Source organism: Sebastes fasciatus, chromosome 3 (genome assembly GCF_043250625.1).
Source record: "Sebastes fasciatus isolate fSebFas1 chromosome 3, fSebFas1.pri, whole genome shotgun sequence".
Taxonomy (NCBI): domain Eukaryota; kingdom Metazoa; phylum Chordata; class Actinopteri; order Perciformes; family Sebastidae; genus Sebastes; species Sebastes fasciatus.
Genome location: NC_133797.1, coordinates 34,736,308 through 34,754,629, shown reverse-complemented (window position 1 = coordinate 34,754,629; position 18,322 = coordinate 34,736,308). Strand labels below are relative to the sequence as shown.

The 18,322-nt window shown below is 39.2% G+C and overlaps 1 protein-coding gene across 4 annotated transcripts in view; it reads right to left on the bottom strand.

The window, feature by feature from the left end:
* Positions 1-1,842: 1,842 nt before the first annotated feature.
* Positions 1,843-18,322, bottom strand: part of LOC141764886 (myosin-9-like) — a 36,580-nt gene continuing 20,100 nt past the window's right edge. For all 4 annotated transcript variants that reach the window (XM_074630556.1, XM_074630552.1, XM_074630555.1 and 1 more), the window contains 26 exons: positions 16,709-16,899; positions 15,639-15,760; positions 14,669-14,738; positions 14,388-14,548; positions 14,171-14,279; positions 12,940-13,071; positions 12,569-12,775; positions 12,347-12,484; positions 12,081-12,204; positions 11,330-11,501; positions 10,901-11,113; positions 10,599-10,743; positions 10,304-10,510; positions 10,062-10,166; positions 9,325-9,477; positions 8,899-9,147; positions 8,153-8,365; positions 7,727-7,939; positions 7,437-7,598; positions 6,878-7,006; positions 5,620-5,708; positions 5,360-5,483; positions 4,421-4,629; positions 3,576-3,684; positions 3,246-3,418; positions 1,843-2,910 (listed from right to left, as the gene is read on the bottom strand). In XM_074630556.1, the coding sequence (XP_074486657.1) occupies positions 2,802-2,910; positions 3,246-3,418; positions 3,576-3,684; positions 4,421-4,629; positions 5,360-5,483; positions 5,620-5,708; positions 6,878-7,006; positions 7,437-7,598; positions 7,727-7,939; positions 8,153-8,365; positions 8,899-9,147; positions 9,325-9,477; positions 10,062-10,166; positions 10,304-10,510; positions 10,599-10,743; positions 10,901-11,113; positions 11,330-11,501; positions 12,081-12,204; positions 12,347-12,484; positions 12,569-12,775; positions 12,940-13,071; positions 14,171-14,279; positions 14,388-14,548; positions 14,669-14,738; positions 15,639-15,760; positions 16,709-16,899 (4,028 nt within the window). In that variant the 3' untranslated portion in view covers positions 1,843-2,801. The remainder of the gene's footprint in view (positions 2,911-3,245; positions 3,419-3,575; positions 3,685-4,420; positions 4,630-5,359; positions 5,484-5,619; positions 5,709-6,877; positions 7,007-7,436; positions 7,599-7,726; positions 7,940-8,152; positions 8,366-8,898; positions 9,148-9,324; positions 9,478-10,061; positions 10,167-10,303; positions 10,511-10,598; positions 10,744-10,900; positions 11,114-11,329; positions 11,502-12,080; positions 12,205-12,346; positions 12,485-12,568; positions 12,776-12,939; positions 13,072-14,170; positions 14,280-14,387; positions 14,549-14,668; positions 14,739-15,638; positions 15,761-16,708; positions 16,900-18,322) is intronic.

The window sequence follows — 18,322 nt, the reverse complement described above, 5'->3', positions numbered from 1 at the left end:
TTTTCCAACATTTTTCAAACTTTTTTTTTACGGACATTTTTTCAGACTTTTGTCTTCCAACATTTTTTTTCAGACTTTTATTTTACGGATATTTTTTCAGAATTTTGTTTTCCAACATTTTTTTCAGACTTATTTTACGGATATTTTTTCAGAATTTTGTTTTCCAACATTTTTCAAACTTTTTTTTCAGACTTTTTTTTTTACGGACATTTTTTTAGACTTTTGTTTTCCAACATTTTTCAAACTTTTTTTTCTGACTTTTTTTTCCAGACTTTTTTTTTTCCAGACATTTTTTCAGACTTTTGTCTTCCAACATTTTTCAAACTTTTTTTTCTGACTTTTTTTTTCCAGACATTTTTTCACTTTTGTCTTCCAACATTTTTCAAACTTATTTTTCAGACTTTTTTTTTTTTTTACCTTTTTCAGACATTGTTTAGACTTTTGTTTTCCAACATTTTTCAAACTTTTTTTTCAGACTTTTTTTTTACGGACATTTTTTCAGACTTTTGTTTTCCAACATTTTTCAAACTTTTTTTTTCAGACTTTTTTCCAGATTTTTTTTTTTAACGGACATTTTTTCAGACTTTTGTCTTCCAACATTTTCCATACTTTGTTTTTCAGACTTTTTTTTCCAGACTTTTTTCAGATTTCTTTTTACGGACATTTTTTCCATACTTTGTTTTTCAGACTTTTTTTTCCAGATTATTTTTTTTTACCTTTTTCAGACATTGTTTAGACTTTTGTTTTCCAACATTTTTCAAACTTTTTTTTTCAAACTCTTTTTCAGACTTTTTTTTCAGACTTTTGTCTTCCAACATTTTTCAAACTTTTTTTTCAAACTTTTTTTCAGATGTGTTTATACGGACATTTTTTCCATACTTTTTTTTTTTTTTTTTACCTTTTTCAGACATTGTTTAGACTTGTTTTCCAACATTTTTCAAACTTTATTTTCAGACAATTTTTTTTTTTTTTTTTTACCTTTTTCAGACATTGTTTAGACTTTTGTTTTCCAACATTTTTCAAACTTTTTTTCAGACTTTTTTCCAGATTTTTTTTTTTAACGGACATTTTTTCAGACTTTTGTCTTCCAACATTTTCCATACTTTGTTTTTCAGACTTTTTTTTCCAGACTTTTTTCAGATTTCTTTTTACGGACATTTTTTCCATACTTTTTTTTCAGATTATTTTTTTTTTACCTTTTTCAGACATTGGTTAGACTTTTGTTTTCCAACATTTTTCAAACTTTTTTTTCAGACTATATGTATATATGTATGTATACATATATATCCATTGTTTATAGGATGCCTGCTGAGACTTGAAGACCTCACAAGGCATTTAGTTTCATATCTCCTTCATGGCAGCGGCATGCTTTTAAATGTGATGTTATGAATATTTCCTCGGAAATATTTGCAGTAGAAGAGGACAGCTTGTCTGAACATGAATGTGACCTGTGTGTAGCATCTTTGTTTTAAAAGTCACGATGGAGTCGTTCTTCATTTAGGAAATCCTTCACTCAGGGCTACTTTGAAAAGAAATGTACAACACAGAATTTTGGACTAAACAGACCAACTTTCATTATTTTTACACATTATTAATGTAACTCAGACTACTGAAGCCTCAGAATAGCTTCAAAGCGGATTGCAGATTTTGTCCCAAATCACTTCCATTAAAATTTGCTTTAGGAAGGGTTCTTTTCAAAGCCATATGGACAAGAGGAATGATGACGGTTTCAGTGTACGTATTGACATGCAAGTATCGTTTTGAGAGACTTATTAAAAGACATATCTTTTAAGACAACTTTTCAAAATAAGTTAACTCACACAGGAGTCGAGGCAGTCCAATGCATTTGATAGTTTGTCAATTTATTGCATTTAAGGCATTTGATAAAATATAGATTAGCCTTAAAATATTGGCATCAATATAACATGTAATTTGTGTGATAATACAGTGTTTTAGGGGTATCATACTCAATCTAAAATATGCATGAAAACATTCATGTGCCAATAGAAACCCCCTCTGCTGTGTAAAGCATAGCGTAAAACATAGTACAGTGAGAGCTACTACATGATGACCCACCACCAACTATCAATGAAGTGTAAAACTAGTGATAAATTACACATCAACCAAGCTATCATAGATGATGGTACAACATTTTCACCAGCATTGCTGCGTTTCAACCTCTTGATACCTCTGATGAACTGAACGATTTCATTTCTCGTGCTCGTTTCGTCGGTGTTGGCATTGTGCAAAAGTGGTTGAGGTAATAACATGAAAGGATGACACAGTGAGAGGAAAAGCATACAGTACAGATTTATACCGACACTAGCTATAATGTGAACCACAAGATTGTAACGGCATCAAAACTCCCAAAAGACCCGAGTGCGTGTGTGTGCAAAACGAGCAGTGTTTTCCCAAAAATGATGCACATAAACCTCCAGCACAAATTGCAGTGGCTTGTTACAAGCGCAACATTTTATATGATATAATATACCCGTTGAGTAGAAAAATAGACAGAAAAGTGCGTGTTACGCCTTAGAAAAACACCACTCACATTCACTGAGATGAAATCGATTATTTGGCCAAATATAAATGTATTAATATGGAAAGTAACGATAAGGCTATAAGATGAATACAAGGCTAAATCCTCTCAGAGAAGTCATACTCAATAGCTTACATGGCTAATGTTTTTACTATATCTGCATGTTGACCGTGGTTTCTTCTTCTTATTATTATTATTATTTTTATTATTATTTTTATTATTATTATTATTATTATTATTGACCCTCTTGGCTCTCCTCCGTTCACTCAGCAGCCGGCTCCGGCGCTTCAGGCTTCATGTCCGCATCCTCATCGCTGTCCAGCCCAGAGCGATTCATGGTACGCCGTATATTGAAAGGCACGTCAACACGTCTTTAAAACAAACAAATAATGGTTCAAACACAGTCAGGTGCTGCACAAATACTGCGCACAAGTAGAAAAGATGTACAGTATTAATGAATATATTAAAGACTAAGAGTCTGCAGCCACAAAAGACTTTATGGTCCTTTTCAAACTTGACAACATAAACATTTTAAATGGGCCTCCTTGTATTTCATGTTGCAATGTTTGTTAATGTATGTTAAGCTGACAGGAAGTAAACTAGGACCAAAGCTGTTGCCCTAGCAGCAGAATGGCAATGAACAGGTCTATACAACATAGATATAAACTAAATGTTAAAAATGAAAATAAATGTTAGAAGCCTGTACCTGAGCTTGCTCTTCAGCGTGCTGACTTCACGGTTCATACTGTCTGCTGATTCAGTGGCGTCATCCAGCTCCCTCTGTAGCTTCCTGCGGAAGGCGTTGGACCGCGTCGTCTCCTCCTCGGCCTCCTCTAGCTGGCGCTTCAGTTGACGCATTCGGCTGTTCGTCTTCTCCACCTGCAGAGAGAAAGAGTTCACTTAGTGAGGAGAGCACCAATAGAGGAACGAGTGCCAAAAACTAAACAAGCAGGTCAGCAAGACTCCTCTCTGGTCCTCCTCCTTTAATAATCTGGAAATGAAAAGTTAAAAAAAGATGATCAGTGATGAGGCTTACCTGGTCTTTGTATTGATCCGTGTTGCGCCTCTCGTCATCAACCTGTAGCATCACCTCTTTCAGCTTCTTCTCTGTCCGCCTGGCCAGCCTGGAGGCCTGTTGGCGCTCCCTGAAATGAGTAGACAAAAGTAGTTCACAGTCTGGGGATGCAGTCGAATAGTCAAAAAAAGTACGTCCTATGTCTTTTCTTAACCACTTTTCCTTGACCTTGATGGAAAATGTCATGAGGTCAAGGAAAGATGTAAAGGAGCTCAGAGAATCCGACTGCACTTGAACTATGCAACAACGGATGTTTGAGTATTCCTGTCCAAACAGAATCACACCTCATGAGAGGGTTGTTTTCAATTTATCCATAATGTAGAACTAAACAGAGACGGCGGATGTTATTGACGGCCAAATTGTGCGTCGCTTTAAATACTGCTGTCGGCGTCATCTCCTTTCCTTTCATAAAGGATGGTCCAGTGTATCCTATGCTAAAGGAGATAAGAAAGGAAGCCTCGAAGCACCTTTCCTTAGCATTTAGAGAATTGGAACAGCTCTTATCATGGCTGCTACTTAGATACTTCCGGGTCAGTTAGGAAACTTCCTAAGCAAAAAATACTTTTCGACCACAGCCTCAAGGCTTTATTGATTAACTCACTACACATCTGTCTGCACTGAATCAGAAATATACAGACATAATTACTGAAACTTTTAGGATCTAGAGATTTATAACACCAACAAATTAATCAAAATCTCTCCTCTCACAGAGGGTAAAGTTTTAATAATTATTGTCGTCAGTCGGTAAACCAGTCGAAAAAACAAACTGGATGGTATTTCAAAGTGTCCGTTGCACTGGCACTCACTTTGTCTCTACGTCGAGCTGTTCTTCCAGCATAGCGATCTTGGCCTCCAGGCTGGTGATGGAGGATTTATACTTGGACTTGACGGTGCCCTCGAGCTCCTGCATCTTCAGTTTCAGCTCCTTGTTCTGGCGGTCCAACTGGGAGCGAGCGCCCTCCAGCCGCTGGGAGCCGCTGCGCTCTGCACCCAGCTCTGTGGTCAGCTGCTCGGTCTGAGGTCACAAACATACAGTGGAGAGGCATTGTTAAAGACTACCATTAAGGGAGATTTGTCAAGTATTTAATACTCTTATCAACATTGGAGTGGGCAAATATGCTTGCTTTATGCAAATGCATGTATATATGTATTATTGGAAATCAATAGACAACACAAAACAATGACAAATATTGTCCAGAAACCCTCACAGGTACTGCATTTAGCATAAAAAAATTGGCTCAAATCATAACATGGCAAACTCAAGCCCAACAGGCAACACCCCAAACTGCATGTGATTATCATAAAGTGGGCATGTCTGTAAAGGGGAGAGTCGTGGGTACCCATAGAACCCATTTTCATTCACATATCTTGAGGTCAGAGGTCAAGGGATCCCTTTGAAAATGGCCATGCCAGTTTTTCCTCGCCAAAATGTAGCGTACGTTTGGTGCGTTATTTAGCCTCCTTTCCGTCAAGCTAGTATAACACGGTTGGTACAAATAGATTCCTTAGGTTTTTGTAGTTTCATATGATACCAGTATCTTCACTCTGAGCCCGCTACAACCTAAAACTCGCGAGTTGCCTTAATGCATTAAAGAAAATAGGGCCGTTAAAACAAAATTTGTGTTAACTTTGACAGCTCTAGTTATAACTGATGCCAGAAATGTAAACACATTCCTTCCTTTCCACTGAACACTAAATGTTTTCTTCTTTAAATTATGAGCTGCTATCTGAGATGTTGTGTGTACCTGCAGCGTAGATCTCTTCAGACGATCGTTGACCATCTCGGTGTTGAGCTGCTCTTCCTCCAGTTCCTCCTCCAGCTGGGTGATACGAGCATCCAGCCTCCTCTTCTCATCTGCCAGCAAAGAACTGGACACGAGTGAGGAAGAGGAGTTAATGTACAGAGATAAACTTGTTGATTTCCTTTGTTGCTGCGACATTTGGATGCACATTTATTTATATTTATGGGTGCATCTTAACTGAAATACTATGTTTTGGTTCATACTTCTTGGAGTTGCTGCTGTTGATCTCCTCCTGGAGCTCGTCTCTCTCGCTTTGAACCTGTCTCTTGAGTCGCTCTGAAGTGGCCAGTTCCTAGAGGAAGCAGAAGACACAAATATATTAAGTACTTTAAAGTCTGAAACTGCAGAGGCTGTTGGGGCAGTTACCTGGAAAAAATGTGGCAATTTGAGCTCATTTAATCACATACAGCGGACATGGTCTTAACATAAAATGAGCTAAAACGACGGCGTTCCAGTGAAATCCACTGCACTGAATAGAGCTTTTATACACCAATATCATGACGTATGCATAATGTGCTAATCATTTTATTTACTTATCAAGTGTCTTTTATGACGTGTCTTTTTATGCAGCAATAACATTCAATCAAAGACTTTTCTACCTCAGAAGGCAATAAAAGCAACTTTAAATAAACAAAGTTATCTTACACTAATAGGAAATGATGCCCACTGATTTACATCAAACAGCTGCTACCTATTTTACATCTTAGAAGCTCAAAGATGAGAGAAAAATGTTTTTCTAAAGATTTATTGTACTTTTATGTTTGAGCTGTGGCTCAAATATCTCAGGCCTTTCTGCTGTGCAAGAGTCAAATGATGTAGCATGCAGGATGGCATTTAAGTGGACTTAATATCCATTTTCCAATGTAAACATGCAACATACAATAACATGGTTAGAATCACAATATAGAGCGACATCCAATTAGGACACAGCGCCAGTAATATTCAAATAGGGCCAGGAGTAAATTATTATTCTTTCACCAATGTCATAAGAAGATTAGCACCATTGTACAAATGGTTTATTAGATATTAGCTTTCTTTATGCATATTTATCATCCTATAATATACCTCATCCATAATATCTGGTGGAGTTCAAGAAATTGTCCAAACCAGGTACTTTCCCCACGTCCCCTCTTAGTCGACTAATCGGTTGTTTTGGTCTTAGTCAAATAAGATTTCTTTAATCAGTTAGTCATTTTTTATGCTTTTTTTTCTGATGAATGACTTATTTCTAAGAAACTTATGAGCACATCTCTGTTAAACACAAGATTTTAAGTGCTGCTTTTGTGTGATTCTTTGTGGAGAAACTCAGTTTTTACAGATCTGTCGATTAAATCATCTAATCGTTTAGTCCACAAAGTCTTTTGAGTGTTAGTGGGCTAACAATTTCTTTGGTCGAGGACAGCCCTAGTCCAGTCAGGTGTCAGAACTTTGAGTTGTTGGTTTCCATTATTTCTTTCATACCTCCTGGAAGTGCAGGGCGTCGGCCTCCATGGACTTGAGCTTCCTCTCGGTCTCCTTGGCTCCGTTGACGACTTCGTCTCTGGATAAACGCAGCTCGTCCAGCTCTCTCATCTGCTCTTTCATCATGGCCTGGAGAGTAGACATGCACAGGCATTGTGAGGGGTTTGCCAACCAGTGTGTGACAAGACTGCCTACTCACCTCTGAAGAGGCAGGTGCTTAAAGGACCCAATTAAAATGTTCTGATCATATAAATTACTAGCATGTTCCTGCACTCATTTTATGCGTTTGTGAAAACAACAGGTGACCTACTGTATATTCTAAAGGTATGACATAAATGAATAAATAGCATCAGAAAACATGAATAACTTGTTGTTTTCTAGTGTTTGTCTGTGTATTATAAAACCTGTCAACTAATTTGGATGTCACGTGTCCAATTATCGCTTTCCATTTGTCTTTTTTCCATTCATGTTAATTTCTCAGTGATTCAATTAAAGATCATCCATCAAAACCAATGCTTGTGTGTTTGTGCACAAGTGTCTGAACGGAGGCCTATTTTACCTGGAGTTTTTTCAGCTGTTTGAGGGCCTCATCGCGGGCCTTGTTGGCAGCATCGATCTGGAGTTCGAGCTCTCCCAGGTCCATCTCCAGTTTCTTCTTGGACGAGAGGGCCTGAGAACGCTGCCTGCGCTCATCTTCCAGCTCGACCTCCATCTCGCGCACCTGAAGGAGAGGAAAAGAAAACGAGATTTGATTTGTGATTGAGTACGTCAAACTATAATTCAGCATCTATGCAAAAATTGAATTGAATGCTTTGTGGGAAAACGCCAGTTCAAGCTTTTCTTTCGTACCTGTTTGACCAGCTGTTTCCTCCTCTCTTCTCCCTGCTCATCTCTGGCCTGCAGGTCCCGGTCAAACTGGGCCTTCATGGCCTGCATGTTGACCTCCAGACGCAGTTTGGCGTCCTCTGTGGCCTGCAGCTCGTCCTCCAGCTCCTCCAGTTGAACTCTCATCTCCTCCAGCTGCTGATCCATAGCACGCTTTGACCTCTCCAGCTCGTGAACCTGCGGACGAGGAGGTTGCATTATTACACAGTAAAGAGGGACAACGCTGCCAATAATTATGAGCAACAATCTACTCTCATTTTAACTGCTGAGAGCAATAATGCAATCTTTATTGCTTTGATAAAACATAACAGAAATGTTTCCAGGGTTGACTTTTTTTTAGCAAAACCAACGTTCGACCCAGTTCATCTCATTCCAGTGTTGTTCTCTTACACTCTTGCCGACATCGTCCTTGGAGGAGACCAAGTCTTCCATCTCAGCTTTGAGCAGCTTATTGGTTCGGTCCAACTCGTCTTTAAGGTCTGATAAGGTCTCCAGCTCGCGGGCCAGTGTCAGCGCTCGTGTATCCTTCTCCCTGGCCTCAGCCTCGGCCTTGTCGCGCTCCTCTGCATACTGAGTAGAAATGGTTTTCTCTTCGGCCAGCATCTAGGGAAAGGAGAGACCAGGAGAGGCAGTTAGTGGTGTAAACCACACTAAAGACATGTTTGAGACTGAATACTGCTGAAGGAAAGTGATGAAATAAACAGTGCATCCAAGATTGTTTGAGAAATCAGTCTTTGTTCATTGTTACAGATAACACATTTTCATATTTGTGATTTTCTTTTCTTTCTTTGTCATGGATGTCACATAAAAAGCAAAAGGTAGTAGAAGCTGGTTAATTCCCCCAACCTCTCATCTACAGATTTATTCTGCTGCTATAACCTAATGACACTTATTGTTGACAAGAACAATCTTTAAAAATAACTTATACAAGTCATCCTCTATGGTGAATTAGCTCTGTTCTTCTTTTCTTAGTATTGTTTTGTTTGTTGTAAATAAACAAACAAAATCACAATTTGTATTTAATTTACAAGTTTGTTGTAAATAAAATATCAAACTGTCAAAAGAAAAAAAAAAGCAGCGCTTTATTGATTAATTTGTCTTTGCTCCGTGCACAAACCACACTGTAGACATGATACCTGGTCAAACTTCTTCTGCTTCTTCTCCAGGCTGGAGACGATCTGCCTCAGGTGGTCCTGGTCCACGATGAGGTCATCCAGCTCCTGCTGTAAACGGGTTTTGGTCTTGTCCAGTTTGTCGTAGGCCGCGGTCTTCTCCTCCAGCTGCTGCGTCACGCTTTCCATCTCCCTCTGGAATTTCTTGCGGCCCTCCTCGGCCCCCTCCAGGGACAAGACCTCCTGGTCCAGCTTCTTCTTCAAGTCTGCCAGCTGAAGACGGAAGAAAAGAGGGGGGATTAGAGGGACAAGAATTAAATGTGTGCAAGTTGGGGGACACTGGACTCAATGAATGACTCTTGAATGATAAAGATCTGAGAACACAGTACAATTTTAATAACTGTTGACGTGTGGGATGTGAAATTGAGGGCTTTGTTTAAGTGCACTGACCTGGGTCTGCAGAGTGGAGACCTGCTTCTCCACATTCTTCTTGCTCTCCTCCTCTTCCTCCAGCATCTCACGCAGGTTGTTCTGCTCGTCCTCCATCTGCCTCAGGCGGGTGGAGAGGGACAGCTTCTGACGAGTCTCCTCTTGGAGCAACTCCTGGAGGTAAGAAAAAACAAACACAAATCAGAAAAACATACTCCATAAACCGTTTGAACTCTGTTTTTTTTTACTCAGTTTTCACTCCATGAAATGTTTTTTTTTTGCCTATAATTGTTGGTAAATTTGAAATGAATCAAAAGTCATGCTGACAGTTCCTGTTTGCAGTGTCACCATGAGTTGCTGAAACTACCACTGGATGACTTAACAGTAAATAAAATGTTCAAAAGTGATCATTATCAGGAAAGACCTGAAGTTATAAAAGGAGCATCTTTTTTCTATGATTTCTTAGTGGATTTACGGAGACTGGAGATATTGATATTCTTGTGTGAGTCGCACTGCATCTAAAAACATTAGATGATTATTTCTGTGTTCAGAGTGTGACGTTTGATGCAAAAACGTTGCAAAGATGTGAGGCAGATACTGTGTTGCTTGTACGCTGGTATACATTTACAGAATGTTTTCTTTAATAATCGTTTGGTCAATAAAACAGTTCAAAGAAATTAAATTTACAACGTTACAAAATGTTATAAAATAGAGAAAAGCAGCAAATGTATTTGACATAATAAACGTGTGTGTTGTACCTGTGTATCCTGCAGCTGAGAATCTGTAGAAGAAAGGTCTTTGCTGGATTTGATGTTCTTGCCCTCTGCTTCAGTCAGGCAGCTGTTCACGTTGTCGAGCTCCGACTAGACGCCACAGAGAAGGAAAATTAATCAATTTAAATCATCCTCACAGAAACACCATCACAAACCGTCATCCTTTCAACCCCCTACTCCTCCTGTACTTCCCATTCACTCAGTGCTCAACCCTGTACACACTGTACCTGCATCTTGACTATCTTGTCGGACACCTCCTGCTTATGTCGTTCACTTTCTGCGAATTTGATCTGCAGCTCTTGAACCTGGGCTTCGGCTTTCTTGCGACGGTGTTCGGAGTCTGCTTTGCCTTGTGTCAGAGTCTGCATCTCGATCTGCAGCTCGTTCCACTCGCTTTCCAGGGCCTGCTTGGATTTCTCCACCGACACCTTGTTCTGCAGGAGATGGACACATGACCCATGTTATTGCTGTTATTCAGGTGTTTGTTAAGCATCTCTCTCTTCTGACCACCCCGTTCATTACCCTCTTGGCCGTTTCCAGCTGCTCATTGATCTCGTCGAACGCCTGGTTGTGTTTTTGTCTCATGTCAGCCATCTGCTGCTCGTGGAGCTTGGCCTCGTCATCCAGATTCTTCTTCAGATGGGAGACCTCTGTCTCACGCTTGGACCTGGAGGGACAGAACGAGGAAGTGAATGAACAAACAAGACGCGAGGGGAGGAGAACTGAAGAGAAACAAATAAATGTTATATACATGGCCGAGAGGGCAGCATGAACATCGTTAGAACAAGCTCTGTTGCGCTTAGAGCCTCCAGCTTGACCGTTACCTCAGCTCTTGCTGTGCAGCGGTAGAGTCCAGGGTGTCCTCCAGCTCGGTCTTGAGGGCCTCAAGCTCCTCTGCCAGGTCCCTGCGTTGTTTGTCAGCCTTTGAGCGCGCCTGCCTCTCCAGCTCCAGATCCTCCTGCAGCTCAGAGATCTGAGCCTCCAGCTCCCTGATCATCTTCTGGGCCGCGTTCTTGGCTGCAGCCTCCTCCTCGATCCTGAAGATAAAGAGTAGGGGTGTAAGTAAATATCGGAAAAAATAGAATATCGCAATATTAGGTTTTGTGATACTGTATCGATTCTCAAAAACACTGTATTTATAGATTTTTAAGGTAACACTTCATTTTATAGGTCCGCAAATTTCAGGTATTCTTGGAAGTGAGAACAGTGGATCTGAAGCTTTAACATCTTAACTGTATTTATTTTTCTCAAACCTGGCCAGTGCAGCGAGGAGTTCCTCCTCCTTCTTAGCCAGCTGAGCTCGGAGCTCGGCGATCTGAGCCTGCAGGTCTGACATCTGGTCATTGAGCTCAGTGGAGTCTCCCTCAAGTTTACGACGGTTCTTCTCCAACTCCTGACGCACTTTCTCCTCTTTTCTTAGACGATCTGTGAGTGAGAAGACAGAAAAACACAAATTTCTTATTTACTGTGTAATTATTTGGCAACACTTCATTTTACAGGTCCGCAAATTTCATGGTAATTATGTGATAATTAGCAAGTAAACTAGAAATTTCTTTGGAATTACTGCCAAATTACCCCAATATTTACCTCAATTTATCAAAAATTACTTTATTATAAACATTATTTAATAATTATATTCTGTTATTTCCCAATAGCTGGTAATTGATTTAATTCAATTCCAGGAAAAGAATACAAAGTTAATTGGTATGCTTTGTTTCCATTACTGCTGATAAATAGATAATAATTAGCAAACAAGCTTTTCAAGCCTAAGGGCCCTATTTTAACCATTATATGTTATTTTAGCATATAATTATTAAATAATGTTTATAATAAAGTAATTTTCGATACATTTTGAGTTAAATATTGGGGTAATTTGACAGTAATTCCAAAGAAATTACTTGCTAATTATCACCTAATTACCATGAAATTCGATGACCTGTAAAATGAAGTGTTACTTAAAATAATTATTCAGACAAAATTAATTATGAAACAACAAATACTTGCCCTCCAAATCTGTGATCATGGCTTCATGTTTATTCTTGAGTTTCTGCAGGCTCTTGGACTTCTCTTCCTCCTCGGACAAGTTGGTGGTGAACTCAGAGATCCTCTCCTCCATCTGTTTCTTCTCCTGAGAGTAAAAATAAACCACAAGAAAAAATTATTTACGCTGCATTATTTTCCCCATACAGCGTGGCTGCATGGTGACTAGAATAATGATTGGACTGTCTATTAATCAATATTAAAGGCCACTGGACGGAGTTGTATGAGACCTTGTTGAGCTTGTTGTTCTGGTCGTCCAGCACCATGACTTCCTCATCCAGCTTCTTCAGCTTGGCGTCCGTGGTGACCTTCTCCATTTGGAGCTTCTGTCTGGCTGCTTCCTCCTCATCCAGCTGCTGCTCCAGGTCCTGGAGGAACAACACAAACAAATGTTTATGCATTCAGTTTTTTCATCACATCTCCCATTCTGTATCTCGCAGGACTACACTGACCGTGATGTTCTGCTGCATCTTCTTTCTCTCGGTGTGCAGCCCCGTGACCCTCTCTTCCTCCTCCTCCAGGCGAGACTCCAGGTCATGAAGGATCTCCTCCAGCTCCTGCTTCCTGGTGGCCAGACGGGATCTCATCTCCTCGGCCTCGGCACACAGCTCCGTCTCCGCCTGGAGCTGCTCCTGAAGAGCTAACTTCTCACTGTTCAGCTAGCAGTGGGGGAGTCAAGGTCAAAGTGAGACGGGATAATTACAGCAATCACAAGTAAGAAGACTCAATGCAAATCTACAAATGAATTAACCTACTTTCACAGATATGAAATCAGACTGACCAAAGCTTAAGTTCACTCTGGAGTTATTATGGAGACTCCTACCTGTTGCTGCTTGGACTCAAATTCTTTGAGCTGCTCCTGAGCTTGCAGTTGTCTCTCCTTCACCTTGATCAGCTCCACTTCTTTGGCCTCCATCTCCTCCTCCTGCCGAGTCACCTGCAGCAGAGGCTTCACCTGAAAGAAAAAAGAAAAACGAACCCGACATTATTAAAACAAATGGTGATGTTTGGACTTTCTTGGGGTGGATGAAATGGGACTCATGAAACTGTGAGCGGAAATCTTTTTAAATCGTTCAAGAGTAAAATATATTTCTTAAAGGGGACCTATTATGCTCCTTTCCGCCTTTTTCCCCCTTTCCTTTAGTGTGTTATATAGTTTTTTGTGCAGGTAAAAGATCTGCGAAGTTACAAACCCCAAAGTCCATGCCCAACAGAAACACTGCTCCTGAACTGCCTGAAACGCCTTGATTGAAGTCCTGCCTTTTCTTCCGTAACATGGTGATGTCACCAAGTAACACATTTGCATAATACCTGCCTAACGGCTAGTTTAGCACGCCCTAAACAACACTAGACAGCCTGATTGAAAGGTCAATATCTCACAAACGTCAAGGTATGGAGTCAAAAATCTACAGCCAAAGCTTAAGACTTCAGATTTGGAATAGAGTTGCAAAAAAATAAGGAGTTGCAACTCGACTTGAACATGTATGCCAGTAGTTTCTTTATTTATGTGCTTTTAATTATTAAAAAAAAGGACCTCTCTTTATGTTTTGTAAAATATTTAACATTAGTATTAATATGTTTCCATGCAGCGCCAGTTTGCCGCCACCCAATTAATCTGGGGTTCGATTAACGGCAGCACAGAAATCACTGCTCAGCTTTGCCCCAGATTCATAATATTGCAATAATAATAATAATTTATAAAATAATAAGTCCGCAGAGCAAATGATTCAGGACAGGACAATTAGCTTGTTTTTAATAAAAACAATAAATTATATGGCGCCTTTCAAGAAACCCAAGACGCTTTACAAAGAGGGCACTCAAAATCATACTAATAATAAAACGGAGGAAAGAACTATAGCTACGTAATTAAAAGAGTTTTGTTGAAATACCAAAACAAGTAAAAACAGGGCGCCACGTATTAATCTGGCTGTTCTTATTTATATATATTTTGATAGCTATAATAGTAACCATGACACGGTTTAACTACTGCTGCGCTATTATTGGGTCGTCTAAACCTTTACTGACATGCTGATAAAACTTCATTAATGTCTTACCTTGGTGAAAAGCCTCCACCACTGCCAGTTCCTGAGTTTGAGGTAAGCGACACAGTTCCTCTGGATCACTTTCATGGCGGTCAACTGCTGCTGTCTCCTGGTAAAGGCTCTGAAGTAAAAAAAACAAAAAACGTAAATAACATATTTATCTAGAAGTGTGTTCAATTTATTCATTTGCAGTAAAAGACAAAAACTGAGTCTAAAAGTTGCATCATACTTGCGCGCCACGTATCCTCTGCACCAAGCCTGGAAGCTGATGATCACGTCGGTGATCTTCATGTCTCTCTCCTCCTCCAGGTGGGCCAAGACTCCGGCTCTGAAGAACACTTTACTCTGACCCACGCGGAACAGGTTCGGGTCCAGCTCCAGAGCTTTGATCTGACAGGAAGAAGACATGAAGTGACTCCCGAGTCCTCAAGCTTTGACAACAACGAGCCTTTTTTTTTCTTCTTCTTCTTGAAGAGCTGCTTACTCCTAAAACTGATTTATTGTTCTTACCATGAGCATACAGGCTTGCTTGCCGTCCATAAAGCCCTTTGGAATTGCGCTTGGAGTGAGGATTTCATACCTGAAAGACAAGTAGTAGAATCAAGTTGTTTAACTCTAAAGGTTTAATCAAGAACGGCAGTTTTTAGGATTAAATGTGCCCATGGTAAGACTTCATTTTACAGGTCGGCAAATTTCATGGTAATTAGGTGATAATTAGCAAGTAACCTATTTGAAATTTCTTTGGAATTACTGCCAAATTACCCCAATATTTACCTCAAAATTAAATCAAATTACTTTATTATAAACATTATTCAATAATTAGATTCTAAAATAGTATACAATGGTTAAAATAGGGCCCTCAGGCTTGAGAAGCAGCTGTGCACTGCTCTTCATCGGAGTTGGAAAACCAAAACTAATAGAAGACGAGTTTTTGAAGAAATTTCAAATAAGTTATTTGGTAATTATTATCTATTAACCAGCAGACATGGAAATAAAGCATATCAATGAACTTTGTATTCTTTTCCTGGAAATGTGATAAATAAATTACCAGCTATTGGGAAATAACAGAAAATAATTATTAAATAATGTTTATAATAAAGTAATTTTTGATACATTTTGAGGTAAATATTGGGGTAAAATGGCAGCAATTCCAAAGAAATTTCAAATAGGTTACTTGCTAATTATCACCTAATTACCATGAAATTTGCAGACCTGTAAAATGAAGTGTTACCGTAGTCATAGGCACAGTCACTGCTGTGGATGCAAGTCTCATGTCTGTGAATGACCCCTCTTTTATAGTCTTTTTTCATGTCTGTCCTACTTGAGAAGTTGAAGTTTAGTCATATGTTTTGTCTGAAAATTCTCTGGTGGGAAAATTATTTCTTTAGGGGGGTTAACATGAAAGAAAATATATAATATGTACATCTCTTTCTAAAATACATATTGAAAAAAGGAAGAAGTTCACAAGTTTGTTCGTCACCTCTGTCTGAACTCCTGGAAGACGACGCGGTTGGGGAAGCCCTGTCTGCAGATGCGGATCCCCTCAAGGACTCCGTTACACCTCAGCTGGTCCAGAACCAGGTGTGACTCCAGTTTACCAGCCTGAAGAAGAAACAAATACATTAAGCACCATTATGAGTTCTTTTTTTACCATAACGTAATGTCAAATTATTATTTTTTTAAGGATACAGTGCATCATATGTTGTACAAATTTGTGACATCTGGCTCTTGTCTAATACACCATGTGTGTTGAGGTACTTGTACTTTGAGTATTTATACTTCTACTCCACTACATCTCAGAGGGCAATTTTTGCTGCACTACATTTATCTGACAGCTTTAGTTACTTTACAGATTTATATGTAAGGGATAATGTACAGCGAGCCGGTCGTTGTTGTGAAAGAATCCCCGACAGGGCGATGCTCTTTCACAATAATGACCCTCTCGCTGTACATTATCCCGCTTATTACACGGCTACTTACTTAAGAAATTAATAATTTGACACAAAAACGGTCCGCCCGATTCCAACATCAGAAGTGCGCCCATAGAAAAGGTTTGCTATACATAGCAACGGTCTGCTATACATAAATAAGTAGCCGTGATTGACCAATCAGAATCGAGTATTCAACCCAGCCGTGTAATAATTTGTAATAATAATCTATTAAAAAATAATATATTATTGTAGATTAAGCTGCCCAGCAGTTAAGTTATTTAAAATTTGCCACGACATAACCAGCTGCAATATCAATGTGATTTATGATTTATATGACATGGCTTTGATTGCAATACTTTTGAACTCAAGAAAGATTTTGAATGCAGGGATTTTTTACACTGCGGTATTACCTCTTTTACTTAAGTAAAAGTTCTGAGTACTTCTTCCACAACTGATGGTGGATCCCCACATGTCAAGTGAAGCACAACATGTTTGTTCCCCAACATTAATCTCCCCTTTTTTTCTTTGTTATAGTTGAAGTTGTGTCTCATACAGGCACCAGTGTGTTGGTGCACATGACATTTAATGTTCCTTCACGTGTACCACGAGTGATCTGTACCTTCTTCTCGTGGTTGGGGATGATGCAGCGGACGAAGTTGGGGTTGGTGTTCCTGAGCGTGGCCATGAGGTTGCTCAGCTGCTCCTTGTACAGCTGGCCCACTGTGCGGAACATGCCCTTACGGGATTTGAATGCACCGTGAATGGAGTCCGACATCCCCGCCACCTTATCCAGGCTGACGATACGGTCCGCTGCGAGGAAACAGAGAAGGTGGAAAACCATTTCGTCAGTGTGTTTTTACGACACTGGAATTAAATCTACCATTTCTCATAACGAAGACACGTTAGTATTGTATTTCCACGTAGTTTAACAAATAACCAGAAGGAGCCGACATATTTGAAAGCCGCATGTGCGCCATCGTGTGACTCTTCTACTATTGGTGCATTTCAGTATTTTACTAGCAATTAAAAAGAGGGTTATTTTAAGATGACAAATCTAAACTCTTGTCCAAAGCAAACTTGTGTGTCTAGAAAAAGGAAATCATGCAAAAGGTACTGTTAAATTATGGAGGAAAACAAGAGTCATGAAAATAGTAATAGAGCATTTAATTGAATAACTAATTGTACAATAAAAATTAGGCTGCACAGTGGTGCAGTGGTTAGCACTGGCGCCTCACAGCTAGAGGGTTGCAGGTTCGAATCCGGCTTGGGACCCTTCTGTGTGGAGTTTGCATGTTCTCCCCGTGTTAGCGTGGGTTTTCTCCGGGTACTCCGGTTTCCTCCCACAGTCCAAAGACATGCAGGTTACGTTAGGTTAATTGTGGACTCTAAATTGCCCGTAGGTGTGGATGGTTGTCTGTCTCTATGTGTCAGCCCTGCGATGGACTGGCGACCTGTCCAGGGTGTACCCTGCCTTCGCCCAATGTCGGCTGGGATCGGCTCCAGCCCCCCCGCGACCCCTAACGGGATAAGCGGTTGCAGATGGATGGATGGATGGACAATAAAAATTAGCCATTAATAAATGTGTTTAAAAATGTATTTATTAATCTATGAATAAATGGACAAAATTACAAAGTAATTCATTATTTGACATTTTAAGGGGCAATAAAAAGAAGAATTATGAAACGAATTTACAAATTAAATATTAATCCATCAGTAAATAGTTAAAATTATTAAGGCATTTACAAAAACACCATAAAACAGTCAATAGGTACATTTAAAAATAAATAAATTAATGCATAAACAAATAATAGAATTTAAAGTTCTATTTGAAAATGTAGTTTAAAAAGAGAAATAAATAACTGGATTCAAAAATTGAATTAAGAATACTGGTTTTAATCAGGCAAAAAAAGGGCAACTTCCTTTCCCGTTTGCATTTCCGTGCTGCTTTTAATAAACGTATTAGCTATTGGATTTGTGAGTTATTTAACTACCCTTTTCAATTTTAACTATTTATTGATGGATTAATATTTTTATCATTTGTAAAAAAAAAAAATCACAAATCTTCTTTTAATTTCCCATTAAAATGTCAAATGAAATACTTTGTAATTTTGTCCATTTATTCATAGATTAATAAATGAATGTGTCAACACATTAATTAATGCCTACTTTTATTGTACAATTAATAAATTTATTTTTAATCCCATTTATTATTGCCTATTTTTATTGTGCAATT